A 20665-nucleotide genomic window follows, 5' to 3' on the forward strand; every position below is an offset into this window, starting at 1 on the left:
GTAAGTATCCCTGGATTCAGATGCCATTAGCCCAAAGTAGCCTATGGGCTTCTCTATCAATTTGTTTTCAGAGAGGAATCTCTTGTAGTTCGCCCCCACTGAAACATCTGCAGACCGATGGCCGCACATGCGCAGTACACTCACCAGATGCTCTGTCCTGGCGCCTCAGCTTTAATAAATGCATGCAGTCATCTTCACTACCACATTGCATGTTGGGTAATTATCATGCCCTAAACAGAGGGATAAATACGCCCCTTAGTTAGTTATGGTGACTATCTCATACTATTGACTAAACGAAATACATACGATTCCCCGGCGGATGGGATACCGTCTCCAGAATGCCGGCAGCGGGGTGAGCACTAGAAAGCCCCTTGCGGGCTCGCTGCACGCGCCACGCTGTGGGCACGGTGACTCGCTGCTCTTGCCACTGGTTATATTCTCCCTCTATGGGTGTCGTGGACACCCACAGAGGGAGAATAGCCTGTTTCAACGGTATACCGGTGGCGGCATTTCACTGCCTGTTGGGATACCGAGGTCAGTATTGTGACCGTGGGATCCCAACTGGCAGTATTTTAACCACTTCCCGACTAAACAGCACAGTGTTTATTCATCCTCCCCATTCATGCTGCACACGTGCAGATAAGAAAGGTTATACATAACTTACATGCAGTATTTGGTCTTGGCATCTACTAATCTAATGATGTCTGTGGAATGAAAAGTATATTTTGGCTGCTGGGGAATATGATGTAGACTATTATTGCATGTAGGTCTTCGGCTGGATGGTGCTGAATAATAATGTGAAGGTTTTAGCAGTAAGTTACAGTACATGGTCTCAGGACAGATGGATAACGAACAACCTTCTTCAATTATGCTATGCGGACATCGTCAACATGGAATAAATTAGGGATTCGTCTTATTCTACAGCGGCCAACTGCATGGCAGCCGAACCCCCCTACCCCATTCTGGTTCCTTAAGGTGCAGCCCAATCAGGGTATTTTTTGATTAATCTCTGCTTCCAATACTTTATATGATATATGCCATGCTCTCAAGGTCCTTATTACAGGTCTCTATAATGCAATATGCCTTGATAACTCTGACCTCCATACTACAAACATTTCTCCTTCACATTCTCTGGCTCCTGATGCATATTTTTTACAGCTCTTCACTTAACTGGCTAATATATTTCCCCCAAAATTCTCAGAAATTGACTTTTTTTATGATTGAATTAGGTTAGGAACATCTATTTCCTGAGACGCAACTTGCCTAGGGCACATTTGGTGCCCTGGGCAAGAAAAAGCATTGGTGCCCCCATCATTTTTAAACAGGGACATAAGCCTAGCCCTGGTGCCCAGGAGGAGCACTTACTATGATGCCCCTTCCCACATAATATATATATGTAAATAATTAATCTGGATACACACTTGTCCAATCCTCGGCAGATCAGACTGTTTATGCAATCCTACTGCAGACCTGCTCTCAGATTCTACATCCAGTCAATGCCTACACACTTGTCTTGGGTTAGGATTAGGTTGTGGGAGTGGTGGGTTAGGGTTATAAATAATACTCACCGGGATCCATCGGCATTATGCCCTTTGGAATTCCGCTGTCGGGATTCTGACTGTCAAGATCTTTACCACCGGCATTTTATACCCATCCCGTAAATTATGTGTTTAGTTCAAATGGGAAAAAAACTGAAAGCTGGTATGGTAGTCTCTGGGAGGGGCACTATGTTTTATCGGGACCTCAAAGAGACACAAATCCTGCGCTGACCAGACAATTGCTGGTTTTCACAATTGTAAGCGGTTCCCATGCTCTAGGCCCCAGAACAAGTAATTATTCCTGTTTTGGAGCTAGAGGGTCATTAGGCACTGTGTCTAACCTGTTCTTCATACTTAACTTGGCAAAAATGCATGTGGGTATCCGGCACCCTATTTCAGGTACTAGATCAAGTAGCAGTTGCCCTATGAGGGATACCAGTACAGTGTAGTTGGCTCCTACTCCAGATAATGGAACTGAAAGGAATGCTTTTGCAGTTTGTGCAATATACTGTATACTAGTAAGCACGAGTAACACATATAGAACATTTACACAATGCAGTCTCTATTAAATAGGTAAGATAGTATTAGTATACAGTGTGACATATAAATGTATTACATATATTCTGTTCTGTGCTGGGTACATTTGGGACAGCCTGTGTGACACAGCCAATCGCATTCAGTAAGTTGTTTGTTTTTTTCACTATAGTTGGCAGAGAAAAGCCTATGGGAACATCTGCGAATCTCAGCCAGAAAAAGGAAGAGGTCCTGAAACAACCTGAAGTAATTGCTGAAACACAGGGTCTCGTGGCTCGCAGTCCATCTGTATCACCCGCAACGAGCAACAGTGAGTTGTTGAATCAGTACAATCCTGGATAATATCAGCTCATACTGTATGTGCTATCTGGTCAGGGCCGGTTCTAGACCTTGTGGCGCTCAGGGCGAAAGTTTCCTGTGCCCCCCCCCCCAGGTAAAACAGAGTTTGGGCGTGGCTTCTTCATAGGGAAGGGGCATGGCCACAGTTATCTCCTTGTACTTGTGCCCCCCTGTAGCTGTACCCCCAGTAGATTTGCCCCCAGTAGTTGTGCCCCCAGCAGCTGTGCCTCTTTGTAGCAGTGCCCCCAATAGTTGTGAGCCCAGTAGCTGTGCCCCCAGTGGTTGTGACCCCTGTAGCTGTGCCCCCTGTAACAGTGCCCCCAGTAGCTTTGCCCCCTGTAGTTGTGCCCCCAGTAGTTGTGCCCCCCGTAGTTGTGCCCCTAGTAGCTGTGCCCCTTGTAGCTGTGCCCCTTGTAGCTGTGCCCCCAGTAGTTTTGCCCCCTGTAGCTGTGCCCCCTAGCCATGCCCCCAGTAGTTGTGCCCCCCCGTAGTTGTGCCCCTAGTAGCTGTGCCCCCTGTAGCTGTGCCCCCTGTAACAGTGCCCCCAGTAGCTTTGCCCCCTGTAGTTGTGCCCCCAGTAGTTGTGCCCCCCGTAGTTGTGCCCCTAGTAGCTGTGCCCCTTGTAGCTGTGCCCCTTGTAGCTGTGCCCCCAGTAGTTTTGCCCCCTGTAGCTGTGCCCCTAGCCGTGCCCCCAGTAGTTGTGCCCCCCCGTAGTTGTGCCCCTAGTAGCTGTGCCCCTTGTAGCTGTGCGCCTTGTAGCTGTGCCCCCAGTAGTTGTGACCCCTGTAGATGTGACCCCAGCAGTTGTGCAACCTGTAGCTGTGCCAGTGCCCCCTGTAGCTGTGCCAATGCCCCCAGTAGTTGTGATCCCTGTAGCTGTGCTCCATGTAGCTGTGCCCTTTGTAGCTGTGCCCCCAGTAGTTGTGCCCCCTGTAGTTGTGACCCAGCAGTTGTTCCCCCTGTAGCTGTGCCAGTGCCCCCAGTAGTTGTGACCCCTGTAGCTGTGCCCCTTGTAGCTGTGCCAGTGCCCCCAATAGTTGTGCCCCCTGTCAGGGGTGGATCCAGAAGAAAATGAAAGGGGGGGGGGCACCATGATAGGGGAACGGCAATAGTTATATTTACATGCACCTAAGGCACGCATGCTACCGGATAAGGGGTGTGGTATCACAGGGGGCATGGCCTCACAGAATATGCCATCAGGTAATGACTGGCTGTAGGAGCGCAACCTGGTTTATTGCCAATGTTTCACCCTGATGAAAAGGCTGATTGGGCCTTGAAATGCTGGTCACCTGTTCCATTAGTTATGGGATCCTGGAAGGCACCCCAGCACAATATAATTATTATAGTTTTTAGTTGGTGGTGGCAAGTGCAGCATACCTTGTTTTGGGCACTGAACTGAGACTCAGACTGCAGGACACAAACTGCCCATATTTGATTAGCAGAAGCAGCCAGCTGGATCTCTAACAAGCAGCATAAGACATCTGCAGGACAGCCCTGTCACAATCACACGGGCCGCCTTCTCAAAGCTGAGGCTGAGTTTGACTGCACCTAGCATGGTGATAAAGGAAGTGGAGGAGGAAGCACTGGGATTATTGTGCGGTGCAGTGAGGGCTAATGAATTTTTCTGCGCCGTCATAAGTAACAGTCTTACTTGATGCTGGCATTTGAACCCCGCGCCTGGGCTGGACTCTGGCCGGCTGGCAGTGGGGGAGGTAGGTTGTGGTGTGAGCTCCCCATTGGTTACCACACGGACTTGCTGTTAGAGCCACGTAGGGCCCTAGTGCCTGCCGGCTCTTTTATCAAATCTGACTGACGGAAATAGCAGTAGTGCTGCTGCTGTTCACTTTTTGACAAAAAAAGAAGAAGTCAGAAACGACAGGGGGGGGGGGGCGAGTGCCCCCCCTGTATCCACCAATGCCCCCTGTAGCTGTGCCAGTGCCCCCAGTAGTTGTGCCCCAGTAGCGCTGCACGCACACACACACACATTAAAAAACAAAAACACACACACAATACTTACCGCTCCTGCTGCGCTACCCTCCGTCTCTGGCCGCCGACTCCTCTCTACTATGTCTCTCCCATAGTAGCGCCGCACAGACACTAGGGGTCAATTAAGAATTCTAGTCTTCGTCACTGGAGCGGGCGCCCACACAGCCCACGGCGCCCGCTGCAGCCTGGGAGCGGGAGGGTTGCGGGGGGTCGCCGGGATCAGGAGTAGCGGCTCTTGCCACGGCAGTTAGGAGCTGGTTGGCTGGTACTTTATCTCCGTCCACTTTATCTCTCTCTAAGGCTTAGTACATACTTGCTTAGTCTCTCGGAAGCTGCGGGAGGATCCCGTTTTTTGGGGTAGCCCCTGCACCCCCGGAAGAGTAAGCAGGTCTCCTGCATCCTGCTCGCACCCTAGTGATGCGGACAGGATGTAGACATACTCTCCCATATTCGCGGGTCCGTGGGGAGAGGAAGGGATTCAAATGACGCGATTCGCGATTCGGGGCTTGATGATATCACAGCCCAGCCCCGCCCCCCGAAGTCTACTGCATCGTCTCCACTCCGGGCTTTTCCCGTAGAGGAGAAATTGAAGTAGGTAAGTATGGCTTAGTACATAGGGGCAAACAAAACTAACACATAGTTAAGGTATATAAACTTCTCAAGGGAACTTTATAGAAACGTTCTTCAGCAAAATCCATTACAGTATGACTAACCTGTTTGCAAACATTATGACTAAAACATTTAATAAAATTAGACTAAAATGAAAACTGAGATTCACTGACTAAATCTTAACTAAAATGAAGCAAAAGAAAATGACTAAAATGCGACTTTGAACCAACTGCAATATTAAGTGACTAAGGGGTATATTCAATAGGAGTCGGATCCATTCCGACATTTAGTTGTCGGAATGGATCCGACAACCCCTATTCAATGGACGGCCAAATCCGACTGTCGGATTTGGCCGTCCTGTCAGGCCGCTACTGTCAGCGGCTGCGGATGCACTGACAGCAGCGGCCAGGAGAGCAGAGAGCGGCGACTGTGAGCGGGAGGGGCTGGCTGCGGGGGACATGTGTGGAGCCGCAGGCAGCAGGAAGAAAGGTGCTGCGGCGGCGGGGGGAGCATTGATCGGTGGCCGGCAGGAGGTGCTGGCAGCGGGGTAACATGTCTGCGGCGGCGGGGGGAGGCGCTGCAGGGAGAGAGGTGCCTGGCCGGGGGATGGCCAGGCACCTCTCTCCCTGCAACGCCTCCCCCTGCCGCAGACATGTCCCCCAGCAGCCTGCTCCTCCCGCCGGCCGCCGATCAATGCTTCCCCCGCCGGCCGCAGCACCACTAGTCTCATCTCAATCCGACTTTTTTTAAAGTCGGATTGAGATTGTCGGAAACGGGCTAAAACCTGTCGGGTTTGGTCCCGCTTCCGACAATGCACGAGCCGCCGATCAGCATGCATTCCGACAAGTCGAGTTTCCCGACTTGTCGGAATAAACGGGGCACTAATGAATAGGTCGGAACCCCTTCTGACGTAAAACTGACGGAAGCTGCCGTCTTTCCGACAAGACGGCAGCTTCCGACAGTTATTGAATATACCCCTAAGAGTGTATTCAATTAGGGTTGTTTTTTATTCGCCTAGTCGAAAAAATTGCACTTTTCGCTTTTTTGGGGGGTCAATGGGGATTCGCTCTATTCAACAGCAAACCCATTTTTTTGCCTAGGTGAAAAATTCAGCAGGAGCAAACAACATGTGGATCGGCGAATTCAAGTGTTTTCACAGCTGCGTCGGTGATAACTTGGGCCGTTTTCATTGATTTTGAGGCATTTTTGGCCAATGCCTTTATGCTAAAAAAAAAAAGTGAAAATGTATTGACCAAAATGCCTTAAAAACAGGTGGAAATGGTCCGCAATTGTATACGCAGGGGGGTGAATTCAATTGCTCCGAAATTGTCTGAGCTAATTGAATATGACTAAAACTAAAAATCCTTGTCAAAATTACCACTGGCTACAGAGTAGGTGCAATATACTGTTGTGATGATGATAATGATGATGACTTCTTGTAACGCAGGTGCATATGCTGCCAGTTCAGAGACGGTCACATCTTAAGATATACACAGCTTGGCATATGGGGGGAAATACACTTTTTTTCTGTTTTTTTTTTACAGTAATTTACACCAATTTTGACACTCTGCACCCGTCCCTGTGTAAGCAAAACAGAGTGACCGGCAGTAAAAAAAAAAACACACCTGAGGCCTGATTCTGTGGTTGGGAATAAAACAAAAAAGAGCAAGTAACTGTGCTCCTTTGGAAATCCATATTGCACTGCAGCTGGGGGATCTAAAATGTGCAGAGCGATTCATATATGAGAGGGTTGTCTCCAAACTCAAATGTAAATTGCTGTGTAAAAATAAAGCTGTCCAGCATTTGGGGGCTACATGCAAAAGCAGCCAGTATTTACCCTGCATGCAAAGACAATACATTTTTTTTGCACCCTTTGCATTGCAACATGGGGGGCTATTCCAAGTTGATCGCACGCTGCAACTTTTTGCAGTCCATGTGATCACATAGTTGCCGCCTATGGGGGAGTGTGTTTTATCTTAGCAAGTGTGCGAAGGCATGTGCAGGGGAGCGGGGCAAAAAAGTTTTGTGTAGTTTCTTACTCAGCCACTGCGATCACTTCAGTCTGTCAGGTCCCGGAACTGACGTCACACACCTGCCCTGCAAACGCCTGGACACGCCTGCGTTTTCCTCACCACTCCCAGAAAATGGTCAGTTGCCACCAAGGAACGCCTTCCTGATTTTAATCTTCTTGCGCTCGCCGCTGCGAACGCTTTCCTCGGTGATCTCATCACTGCCCGGCAACGGCCGTCGCCGGGTAACAACGCGCCTGTGCATTGGCGCCCGTGCGCATGCGCAATTCGGACCTGTTCGCACGGCTGCAAAAAAAGCAGCGTGCGAACGGGTCGGAATGACCCCCACGGTTTGTTCCAGTTGCACAGTTACTTGCTCTCTTTCGCTTTACTCCCACCTCAGAATCAGACCTATATTGTGCATCCACTGAATTATACAATTGCCACAATGGAGTTATGAAGGGATTGGGTTATTCCACATCAACACGACACAGGTTTCAGACTGACCATTTCAGATTGTGATGAAATATGGTATAATACATGCTGCCACGGGTGTTAAGAAAACCCCCAAATGTTAGGCTGATATGTTCAACAGTTTTGAACTTTAAAGCTGCAATTTTTTCATAAAAAATGTGCTATTAACGTTTGTTTTTATTATTGCACTTGCAGCTCATCTAATTGAGCTAGAGAGTTGGGCAAGGTCTCATTTTAAACCTCTTTATAATACAGCAGTACAGTATATTTTCATAAACATGTAAAAAAAAAAAAATTTACATTTTCAGAAACAAACTTTTTATTATCTTAAAAAGCCAATATTTAAAATGTTTGAAAAAACTCAAAAATTGTTCATACTGTTGATAATAAATCCCCAAAGTTTTATTTTGGGATCGTGATCTGATCACATGCTATAAAAGCTTTCATTTTTGAGTGATTCATGAAAAATAAGAATTTACTTACCGATAATTCTATTTCTCATAGTCCGTAGTGGATGCTGGGAACTCCGAAAGGACCATGGGGAATAGCGGCTCCGCAGGAGACTGGGCACAAAAGTAAAAGCTTTAGGACTACCTGGTGTGCACTGGCTCCTCCCCCTATGACCCTCCTCCAAGCCTCAGTTAGGATACTGTGCCCGGACGAGCGTACACAATAAGGAAGGATTTTGAATCCCGGGTAAGACTCATACCAGCCACACCAATCACACCGTACAACTTGTGATCTGAACCCAGTTAACAGCATGATAACAGAGGAGCCTCTGAAAAGATGGCTCACAACAATAATAACCCGATTTTTGTAACAATAACTATGTACAAGTATTGCAGACAATCCGCACTTGGGATGGGCGCCCAGCATCCACTACGGACTATGAGAAATAGAATTATCGGTAAGTAAATTCTTATTTTCTCTGACGTCCTAGTGGATGCTGGGAACTCCGAAAGGACCATGGGGATTATACCAAAGCTCCCAAACGGGCGGGAGAGTGCGGATGACTCTGCAGCACCGAATGAGAGAACTCCAGGTCCTCCTCAGCCAGGGTATCAAATTTGTAGAATTTAGCAAACGTGTTTGCCCCTGACCAAGTAGCTGCTCGGCAAAGTTGTTAAGCCGAGACCCCTCGGGCAGCCGCCCAAGATGAGCCCACTTTCCTTGTGGAATGGGCTTTTACAGATTTTGGCTGTGGCAGGCCTGACACAGAATGTGCAAGCTGAATTGTACTACAAATCCAACGAGCAATAGTCTGCTTAGAAGCAGGAGCACCCAGCTTGTTGGGTGCATACAGGATAAACAGCGAGTCAGATTTTCTGACTCCAGCCGTCCTGGAAACATATATTTTCAGGGCCCTGACTACGTCCAGCAACTTGGAGTCCTCCAAGTCCCTAGTAGCCGCAGGTACCACAATAGGCTGGTTTAAGTGAAACGCTGAAACCACCTTAGGGAGAAATTGAGGACGAGTCCTCAATTCTGCCCTGTCCGTATGAAAAATTAGGTAAGGGCTTTTATAGGATAAAGCCGCCAATTCTGAGACACGCCTGGCTGAAGCCAGGGCTAACAGCATTACCACTTTCCATGTGAGATATTTTAAGTCCACAGTGGTGAGTGGTTCAAACCAATGTGATTTTAGGAACCCCAAAACTACATTGAGATCCCAAGGTGCCACTGGAGGCACAAAAGGAGGCTGTATATGCAGTACCCCCTTGACAAACGTCTGAACTTCAGGAACTGAAGCTAGTTCTTTCTGGAAGAAAATCGACAGGGCCGAAATTTGAACCTTAATGGACCCTAATTTTAGGCCCATAGACAGTCCTGTTTGCAGGAAATGCAGGAAACGACCAAGTTGAAATTCCTCTGTAGGGGCCTTCCTGGCCTCACACCACGCAACATATTTACGCCAAATACGGTGATAATGTTGCACAGTTACATCCTTCCTGGCTTTGATCAGGGTAGGGATGACTTCATCCGGAATGCCTTTCCTTCAGGATCCGGCGTTCAACCGCCATGCCGTCAAACGTAGCCGCGGTAAGTCTTGGAACAGACAGGGTCCCTGCTAGAGCAGGTCCTTTCTTAGAGGTAGAGGCCACGGGTCCTCCGTGAGCATCTCTTGAAGTTCCGGGTACCAAGTCCTTCTTGGCCAATCCGGAGCCACGAGTATAGTCCTTACTCCTCTCCTTCTTATGATTCTCAGTACCTTGGGTATGAGAGGCAGAGGAGGGAACACATACACTGACTGGTACACCCACGGTGTTACCAGAGCGTCCACAGCTATTGCCTGAGGGTCCCTTGACCTGGCGCAATATCTGTCTAGTTTTTTGTTGAGGCGGGACGCCATCATGTCCACCTTTGGTTTTTCCCAACGGTTCACAATCATGTGGAAGACTTCTGGGTGAAGTCCCCACTCCCCCGGGTGGAGGTCGTGTCTGCTGAGGAAGTCTGCTTCCCAGTTGTCCACTCCCGGAATGAACACTGCTGACAGTGCTATCACATGATTTTCCGCCCAGCGAAGAATCCTTGCAACTTCTGCCATTGCCCTCCTGCTTCTTGTGCCGCCCTGTCTGTTTACGTGGGCGACTGCCGTGATATTGTCCGACTGGATCAACACCGGCTGACCCTGAAGCAGAGGCCTTGCTTGACTTAGGGCATTGTAAATGGCCCTTAGTTCCAGGATATTTATGTGAAATGACGTTTCCATGCTTGACCACAAGCCCTGGAAATTTCTTCCCTGTGTGACTGCTCCCCAGCCTCTCAGGCTGGCATCCGTGGTCACCAGGACCCAGTCCTGAATGCCGAATCTGCGGCCCTCTAGAAGATGAGCACTCTGCAACCACCACAGGAGAGACACCCTTGTCCTTGGAGACAGGGTTATCCGCTGATGCATCTGAAGATGCGATCCGGACCATTTGTCCAGCAGATCCCACTGAAAAGTTCTTGCGTGGAATCTGGCGAATGGAATCGCTTCGTAAGAAGCCACCATTTTTCCCAGGACCCTTGTGCATTGATGCACTGACACTTGGCCTGGTTTTAGGAGGTTCCTGACTAGCTCGGATAACTCCCTGGCTTTCTCCTCCGGGAGAAACACCTTTTTCTGGACTGTGTCCAGAATCATCCCTAGGAACAGCAGACCTGTCGTCGGAATCAGCTGCGATTTTGGAATATTTAGAATCCACCCGTGCTGTCGTAGTACTACTTGAGATAGTGCTACTCCGACCTCTAACTGTTCCCTGGACCTTGCCCTTATCAGGAGATCGTCCAAGTAAGGGATAATTAAGACGCCTTTTCTTCGAAGAAGAATCATCATTTCGGCCATTACCTTGGTAAAGACCCGGGGTGCCGTGGTCAATCCAAACGGCAGCGTCTGAAACTGATAGTGACAGTTCTGTACCACAAACCTGAGGTACCCTTGGTGAGAAGGGCAAATTGGGACATGGAGGTAAGCATCCTTGATGTCCAGAGACACCATATAGTCCCCTTCTTCAAGGTTCGCTATCACTGCTCTGAGTGACTTCATCTTGAATTTGAACCTTTGTATGTAAGTGTTCAAGGATTTCAGATTTAAAATAGGTCTCACCGAGCCGTCCGGCTTCGGTACCACAAACAGCGTGGAATAATACCCCTTTCCCTGTTGTAGGAGGGGTACCTTGATTATCACCTGCTGGGAATACAGCTTGTGAATGGCTTCCAATACCGCCTCCCTGTCGGAGGGAGACGTTGGTAAAGCAGACTTCAGGAACCGGCGAGGGGGAGACGTCTCGAATTCCAATTTGTACCCCTGAGATACTACCTGCAGGATCCAGGGGTCCACTTGCGAGTGAGCCGACTGCGCGCTGAAATTCTTGAGACGGGCCCCCACCGTGCCTGAGTCCGCTTGTAAGGCCCCAGCGTCATGCTGAGGACTTGGCAGAAGCGGGGGAGGGCTTCTGTTCCTGGGAAGAGGCTGCCTGCTGCAGTCTTTTTCCCCTTCCTCTGCCCCGGGTCAGATATGAGTGGCCTTTTGCCCGCTTGCCCTTATGGGGACGAAAGGACTGAGCCTGAAAAGACGGTGTCTTTTTCTGCTGAGAGGTGACCTGGGGTAAAAAGGTGGATTTCCCAGCCGTTGCCGTGGCCACCAGGTCCGATAGACCGACCTCAAATAACTCCTCCCCTTTATACGGCAATACTTCCATATGCCGTTTGGAATCCGCATCACCTGACCACTGTCGCGTCCATAACCCTCTTCTGGCAGAAATGGACAGCGCACTTACTCTTGATGCCAGAGTGCAAATATCCCTCTGTGCATCTCGCATATATAGAAATGCATCCTTTAAATGCTCTATAGTCAATAATATACTGTCCCTGTCCAGGGTATCAATATTTTCAGTCAGGGAATCCGACCAAGCCACCCCAGCACTGCACATCCAGGCTGAGGCGATTGCTGGTCGCAGTATAATACCAGTATGTGTGTATATACTTTTTAGGATATTTTCCAGCTTCCTATCAGCTGGTTCCTTGAGGGCGGCCGTATCAGGAGACGGTAACGCCACTTGTTTTGATAAGCGTGTGAGCGCCTTATCTACCCTAGGGGGTGTTTCCCAACGCGCCCTAACCTCTGGTGGGAAAGGGTATAATGCCAATAATTTTTTAGAAATTAGCAGTTTTTTATCGGGGGAAACCCACGCTTCATCACACACCTCATTTAATTCATCTGATTCAGGAAAAACTACGGGTAGTTTTTTCACACCCCACATAATACCCTTTTTTGTGGTACTTGTAGTATCAGAAATGTTCAAAACCTCCTTCATTGCCGTGATCATGTAACGTGTGGCCCTACTGGAAAATACGTTTGTTTCCTCGCCGTCGACACTGGAGTCAGTGTCCGTGTCTGGGTCTGTGTCGACCATCTGAGGTAACGGGCGCTTTAGAGCCCCTGACGGTGTTTGAGACGCCTGTACAGGTAATAACTGATTTGCCGTCAACAGTCTTTTGTAAAGTGCTGACGCTATCACGTAATTCCTTCCATAAGACCATCCAGTCAGGTGTCGACTCCCTAGGGGGTGACATCACTATTACAGGCAATTGCTCCGCCTCCATACCATTTTCCTCCTCATACATGTCGACACAACGTACCGACACACAGCACACACACAGGGAATGCTCTGATAGAGGACAGGACCCCACTAGCCCTTTGGGGAGACAGAGGGAGAGTTTGCCAGCACACACCAGAGCGCTATATATATACAGGGATAACCTTATATAAGTGTTTTTCCCTTATATAGCTGCTGTATTGATTTATCTGCCAAATTAGTGCCCCCCCTCTCTTGTTTTACCCTGTTTCTGTAGTGCAGGACTGCAGGGGAGAGTCAGGGAGACGTCCTTATAGCGGAGCTGTGAGGGAAAATGGCGCTTGTGTGTCTTCTGGCTCTGTAAGGGGGCCGGCGGCGCGGCTCTGGGACCCATCCATGGCTGGGCCTGTGATCGTCCCTCTGGAGCTAATGTCCAGTAGCCTAAGAACTGAAGCCCAATCCACTCTGCACGCAGGTGAGTTCGCTTCTTCTCCCCTTAGTCCCTCGGTGCAGTGAACCTGTTGCCAGCAGGATTCACTGAAAATAAAAAACCTATACTTAAACTTTTTCACTAAGCAGCTCAGGAGAGCCACCTAGTGTGCACCCTTCTCGTTCGGGCACAAAAATCTAACTGAGGCTTGGAGGAGGGTCATAGGGGAAGGAGCCAGTGCACACCAGGTAGTCCTAAAGCTTTTACTTTTGTGCCCAGTCTCCTGCGGAGCCGCTATTCCCCATGGTCCTTTCGGAGTTCCCAGCATCCACTAGGACGTCAGAGAAATTGTATTTAAAAATCAACAAATAATATTTTTTTCCAGTTCACTACATTAGAGGAATGCGCGTTCCTCTTCAGGTATGTTTGGCGATGAGATTCTATAGACAGCGCCTCAACTGAAGTGGAAAGATGTGGAAAGATACTTCAATTGTGTTAAATAAGCCAACCTTTTACATTTTCCGGGAACACTACAAGTGGTCCAGGGACAGGATACGTTTGTGTTGGCTTTAAATAGTGAAGAAATGCCCATTGGTCACTAAATTAAGCCCGCCCAAACCTAACTTGTCCCTGGACCATATGTGTCACTTTTGAAACAGCAAAGTGTTTTATTACAGAGAGGTAACAGACTGGGAAAATGTGGTCTTGGAGCAGAAAGAAACTACAGCTTGGATAATGGATGCTAGGAGGGAGAGACACAGCAGACTGGGAGCAACACTGTACTCATAAGAACCCTCAGTCACCCGGCTATCATTGGACCAGTGCTCAAGCTACTGTACAATTCTCCCATTTGTGGTGTATTACAAGGAAAAACCAAACTGAGCATCTTAGCTATGCCGTTATTTCAGACTGTCTGGAACACAACACAGTGGCAGTCTACTGCTTCCAGAGGAAACGCAAACTTTATGTACAATAAATTTGAAAAATCCCCCAAAAAGATTTTCTACTTCTCTGATGGGTCAGCCGCACAATTTAAAAACAAGAAAAACTTTGAAAATAAAGTTAAAAAAAAGTAACATGCATTCCTGTAATGTTTTCCTTTGCCCAGTCAAAAAGTTGTTGTGGTGTAAGAATCTAATTATCATATGGGCATTGCAGGCCTACACAGGATGCTAACCTCTTCCTTTTGCCACCTACACTATCGCAAGGCCCTTTGGCATGAGCAATCGCGGAAAAATGCCGCTCTGCTTCTATACCAAAATCATCTTTATAAGAGCATAAGTTGGCAAAGTTTTTCTTGTTCTGAAATTGTGTGGGACACCTATCGGAGAAGTATAAAATCTTTTTGGGTGATATTTTTGGTGAAATTTATTCTACAAGAAATCTCCTCTGGAAGCAGTAGACTGTCACTGTGTTGTGTTCCAGACAGTCTGAAATAACAGCATAGCTAAGATGCTCAGCTTTTGTTTTTCCCTTGTAATACACCACAAATGGGAGAATTGTACTGGTCCAATGATAGTCGGGTGACTGAGGTTCTTCTTGTCAGTACAGTGTTGCTCTCAGTCTGATGTGTCTCTAGTAGTGATGAGCGGATTTTATGATCCTCTTAACATTCATTCTCAAAGTTGCTGTTCCTTCCTGCTCTCAGCGCACATTCTCCCAGTCTGATATCTCTCTGTAATTATTCACTTCGCTTTTTCAAATGTGACACATATGGTCCAGGGACAAGTTAGGTTCGGGTGGGCTTAACTTAGTGACCAGTGGGCTCTCTTCACTATTTAAAGCCCACCCAAACCTACCCTGCCCCTGCCCCTGTACTTGTAGTGGTCCAGGTAAATGTAATAGGGGGGCCTATTCAACACAATTGAAGTGTCTTTCCACATGGAGTATCTTTTCACTAATGTTTATGCACCTGCACAGAGGTGAGAGCAGGTGCTGTCTGTAGAATCTCGTCCTTAAACACCCCTGAAGAGGAACGTGCATTCCTCGGAAACATACTGCTGTGTTATAAATCATATGAAATCCCATACAAAGAGGTTCAAAATGAGACCTTGCCCATCTCTCTAGCTCGATTAGGTGGGCTTCAAGTACAATTAAAAAAAACCCGTTAATAGCAAATTTTTTGTAAACAAAATTGCAGCTTTAAAGGCATATAACGTCAAAACAGTTGAACATAGCCTAATGTTTGGGGGTTTTCTTTACACCGATGGCAGCATTTAATATTCCAAATTTCATCACAATCTGAAATGTTCAGTCTGAAAACTGTGTTGAGGTGGAGTGGAACAACCTGATTTCAAACTGAATTATTCCTTATTTTAATGTATTTATTTATTGTGGCCATCATCTGGTTTAACTGGGGTTTCATTGAGGAAAGCTCAATAAACATACATTTACTTTCAACCTTGTATGCTGTAACTATATGTTAGAGATACAACATTTACTGACTTCCATCACTGAACAGATCATTTCACAATGGTGTAAAGATTTGGTAACGCAATCTTAAAACTCCAGATTTGCTTTGCTATACCACCAGGGCTGGACAGGCCCACAGGGGTACAGGGAAACCACCGGTGGGCCCCACTGCCATGGCGCCCACCTCCTCCTCTAGGGATCAGGTCCCGCCTGTGCACTTGAATTGTACATTATACATATTATCTACAGTGCATTGCTGTTATTAACCTGGTACATTATCATGCATGCACGAGCAGTATTTACTATATATATTTATCATGGGTCCCATACCATGTTAGCCAAGCCTCTGTGGCAGCTGGCCACACCCCTAAGCATGGACCTTTACCTCTGCATTCCCCCGGTGAGCCCGCCATGCCCCAGTCCGACACTGTATATCACAGTCATCTAATTCTGTTGTATAGTGTAGATTTGGGTTGCATATTTTGCAGACAAAACATGTAACATTTTGCCGTCAAATGTGTAACAAGGTGAATGTGTAATTGTACAGTTTTAAAAACGAATGTGTCGATGTCTATATACAGTATTTATATAACATAATACTAAGTATGATTGTTAATTAGTGATCATTTTCCTTTTGTAGATGGTAGGAAGCTCAGTAGCAATGGAAATCCTACTTATTCTTCAGATCAGTGGAAAGTTTCCATCCTGACAGGCAGTGCTGGAACATCAGCTGATGTCACCCTGTGGGTGTATGGCAGCAAAGGGAACACTGGTCCTATCACCCTAGCAACTGGCAACAAAGATCACCTCTTTCAACCTAGACAAGAAGATGATTTTATGGTACTTACAGTGGTCCAGCCTGTATAAAGTTTCATATTTTACTTATGACAAATAGAATATTAATCATGAACTTGCCTATGATTTTTCCTTTAAACTAATATGGGTCTGGTATACAGTATCAAGCAGTGAAAAGATTGGAAAATTGACCAATTAGCATCTACCTTTCATTTTACAGAATGTGTACTTGATAAATGCTTCCTCAAAGCTGATTGATTGTTATGGGCAACTTCTCCACTGGTCTATTTCTCTACTCTTTTCACTGCTTGATACATGAACCCCAAAGTCTCTCATCTCCAGTCATTTTTCCTGTGTGCATCGTTAGCTTCTCTCTTAAACAAAAAATAGCATAATTATCCAATAATTATGTTTGTATCTGTAAGGAGTTTGTATGTTCTCCGGTTTCCTCCAATACTCCAAAAACATGCTGTCTTGTTATCTGGCTGCTGACCAAAACCACCTCTAAGGGGATATTCAATTACCCGCACCGACTGCGGGTGTAAAAGTATCGCCGGGGGGGCTATCTAATTAGCCCCGATAAGCTTGCGCGTGCCGCAGCAAAATCTGGGATTTTGTTTCACCTGCCTCCTGCAGACGAAGTAAAATATCCGATAACAGCCCCGTTTTCATCCGAAAACGGGGCTATTTCACCTGAAAACACACAGGTTTCACTGAACCTGTGTATTTTCAGGTGAAAATGCACTTTTTAACGGCCGGTCAAATCAAATAGACCGACCGCAAATCCCGAAGAAACATCGGGAGTTTTTACTCCCGATGTCTCTTCCAGGGCTAATTGAACATCCCCCTTAGTGTGTGTGTGTGTGGTTATGTGTTCATATGGACACTTAGGGGGCTACCAAAAGAGAGAAAGTGAATGGAGATAAAGTACCAGCCAATGAGCTCCAAACTGTCATTTTATATAAACACATCATGTGACATGGCAGTTAGGAGCTGATACTGTATCTCCGCCCACTTTATCTCTCTTCAAGGCTAAGTACATAGACCACTTAGAGCTTAGACTGTATGCTCAGACTGGGTAAGGAGGACTGATGTGAATGACAACTATTTCTCTGCACAATGCTGCATAACTTGGTGGCGTAGTACAAAAAAAGTAATAATAATAATAATAATAATACATGGCATTGTCTATATAATAAAAAGAGCCTGGAGCAGCCTCAGTAGTTACATACATTTTGTTTAATGAAATGTTCCTTTATCTATGCAGATACTAACTAAACCAATGTTATAATGCTACTTTGGTTGAATCATTTTACAATGTTTCAATACGTAATGTAATGAAAGCACTATTTAAAATAATGTACATGATTATCTCTTTGCAGGTAAGACTATCAAACATTGGGAAAATATACAAGATAAGAATAGCACATGATGGAAGTGGTCATCACCCCGACTGGGAGCTGGAACGGGTAAGTCTTACAAAACATAATTATTATTTCTGCATCTTACTGCTGTAATAATCTTTCAGAACTTTTAACATTTCATGAACTAGTTAGATGTCACAAAAGACTCTTTGTGCTGTTTTCTTTATGAACACTATAAAATCATTCTTTGAATTGACTATTGTCTATTTTTAGGTGTCAGGGAAATGTTTCAGAGGCACATTATGCAATTTGTTCAATATTGCGCTTTCTTTTATATCACTTGTGTCTCTGGATGTCTGAAAACATTTTGCCTGGATACCTGGCCATGACCTTCAGCAACATCCTTTCCAGTTTCCAAGAAGTCCCGTCTGTCAGTGGGCTCTACTGTTATATGCTGTAAGGCATTAGGTACCACCATGGCGATCTGGACTCAACAACAAATATACAACATTCTCTCATCAAGGCACAGATAGGATCAGGGAAGAGGCCTGGTCTAAATATAGGGGCTAATTCAGACCTGATCACTGCTGTGCGTTTTCGCACAGCGGCGATCAGGTCTGAATTGCGCATGTGATCGGCATCTCAGCCTAGCAATCACTTCTGCCTCATTGACAGGCAGGGGCAGTCACTGGGTGGGAGGAAGTAGGCTGACGGTGTTCGGCCATCGTTTTGCGGGCGCTGTCTGGGCAATGCAGGCGTGCCCGGACCGCACGGGGACATCCACTGTGGATGCGCGACTTAACACGCAGCCGCTGCAACCCGGGATGTGGAGAAAAGTCGCCTACCAGCGCAGCAATGCTGCACAGGTAGGGACTTACTCACCGGATGCGAAGGCATCGCCACGTGCAATGCTATCGCACCCGCGTGGCGGGGGGAGGGCCAGACATGCGTGGCGGACTAGCCCTGTGCCGGGCGTCCCCTCGCATGTCAGTGTGGCTGATCGTAGGGTACAATCAAGTTTGAATTAGCCCCATAGTGCCCATTTCATTCAGCAGCTGGCAAAGGAAAGTAACAAAAAATTACTGGTCAATGGAGGTTCTGGGCACATCAGGGGTTTTATGACAAAATTGAAGTGTTATAGACATCCACTTTCTCTAGTTATACATTTTATTTCATTATGTAATACAGGTTGAGTCTCCCTTATCCAAAATGCTTGGGACCAGAGGTATTTTGGATATGGGATTTTTCCGTATATTGGAATAATTGCATACCATAGTGAGATATCATGGTGATGGGACCTAACTCTATGCACAGAATGCATTTATGTTTCATATACACCTTATACACACAGCCTGAAGGTCATTTAATACAATCTTTTTAATAACTTTGTGTATTAAACAAAGTTTGTGTTAGTGATGAGCGCCGGAAATTTTTCGGGTTTTGTGTTTTGGTTTTGGGTTCGGTTCCGCGGCCGTGTTTTGGGTTCGACCGCGTTTTGGCAAAACCTCACCGGGTTTTTTTTGTCGGATTCGGGTGTGTTTTGGATTCGGGTGTTTTTTTCAAAAAACACTAAAAAACAGCTTAAATCATAGAATTTGGGGGTAATTTTAATCCCAAAGTATTATTAACCTCAAAAAACATAATTTCCACTCATTTTCAGCCTATTCTGAACACCTCACACCTCACAATATTATTTTTAGTCCTAAAATTTGCACCGAGGTCGCTGTGTGAGTAAGATAAGCGACCCTAGTGGCCGACACAAACACCGTGCCCATCTAGGAGTGGCACTGCAGTGTCACGCAGGATGTCCCTTCCAAAAAAACCTCCCCAAACAGCACATGACGCAAAGAAAAAAAGAGGCACAATGAGGTAGCTGACTGTGTGTGTGAGAAAGATAAGCGACCCTAGTGGCCGACACAAACACCGTGCCCATCTAGGAGTGGCACTGCAGTGTCACGCAGGATGTCCCTTCCAAAAAACCCTCCCCAAACAGCACATGACGCAAAGAAAAAAAGAGGCGCAATGAGGTAGCTGACTGTGTGAGAAAGATAAGCGACCCTAGTGGCCGACACAAACACCGGGCCCATCTAGGAGTGGCACTGCAGTGTCACGCAGGATGTCCCTTCCAAAAAACCCTCCCCAAACAGCACATGACGCAAAGAAAAAAAGAGGCACAATGAGGTAGCTGACTGTGTGTGTGAGAAAGATAAGCGACCCTAGTGGCCGACACAAACACCGGGCCCATCTAGGAGTGGCACTGCAGTGTCACGCAGGATGTCCCTTCCAAAAAACCCTCCCCAAACAGCACATGACGCAAAGAAAAAAAGAGGCACAATGAGGTAGCTGACTGTGTGTGTGAGAAAGATAAGCGACCCTAGTGGCCGACACAAACACCGGGCCCATCTAGGAGTGGCACTGCAGTGTCACGCAGGATGTCCCTTCCAAAAAACCCTCCCCAAACAGCACATGACGCAAAGAAAAAAAGAGGCGCAATGAGGTAGCTGACTGTGTGAGAAAGATAAGCGACCCTAGTGGCCGACACAAACACCGGGCCCATCTAGGAGTGGCACTGCAGTGTCACGCAGGATGTCCCTTCCAAAAAACCCTCCCCAAACAGCACATGACGCAAAGAAAAAAAGAGGCACAATGAGGTAGCTGACTGTGTGTGTGAGAAAGATAAGCGACCCTAGTGGCCGACACAAACACCGGGCCCATCTAGGAGTGGCACTGCAGTGTCACGCAGGATGTCCCTTCCAAAAAACCCTCCCCAAACAGCACATGACGCAAAGAAAAAAAGAGGCACAATGAGGTAGCTGACTGTGTGTGTGAGAAAGATAAGCGACCCTAGTGGCCGACACAAACACCGTGCCCATCTAGGAGTGGCACTGCAGTGTCACGCAGGATGTCCCTTCCAAAAAACCCTCCCCAAACAGCACATGACGCAAAGAAAAAAAGAGGCACAATGAGGTAGCTGACTGTGTGTGTGAGAAAGATAAGCGACCCTAGTGGCCGACACAAACACCGGGCCCATCTAGGAGTGGCACTGCAGTGTCACGCAGGATGTCCCTTCCAAAAAACCCTCCCCAAACAGCACATGACGCAAAGAAAAATAAAAGAA

General features: G+C 47.0%; 1 protein-coding gene across 1 annotated transcript in view; it reads left to right on the forward strand.

The window, feature by feature from the left end:
* The window catches only part of RP1 (RP1 axonemal microtubule associated), a 1008071-nt gene that overhangs the window by 318365 nt on the left and 669041 nt on the right, over nt 1-20665 (forward strand). The window contains exons 17-19 of the mRNA XM_063923729.1: nt 2245-2382; nt 16029-16228; nt 17566-17652. Of these exons, the coding sequence (XP_063779799.1) occupies nt 2245-2382; nt 16029-16228; nt 17566-17652 (425 nt within the window). The remainder of the gene's footprint in view (nt 1-2244; nt 2383-16028; nt 16229-17565; nt 17653-20665) is intronic.

This window comes from Pseudophryne corroboree, chromosome 5 (genome assembly GCF_028390025.1).
Source record: "Pseudophryne corroboree isolate aPseCor3 chromosome 5, aPseCor3.hap2, whole genome shotgun sequence".
Lineage (NCBI taxonomy): Eukaryota > Metazoa > Chordata > Amphibia > Anura > Myobatrachidae > Pseudophryne > Pseudophryne corroboree.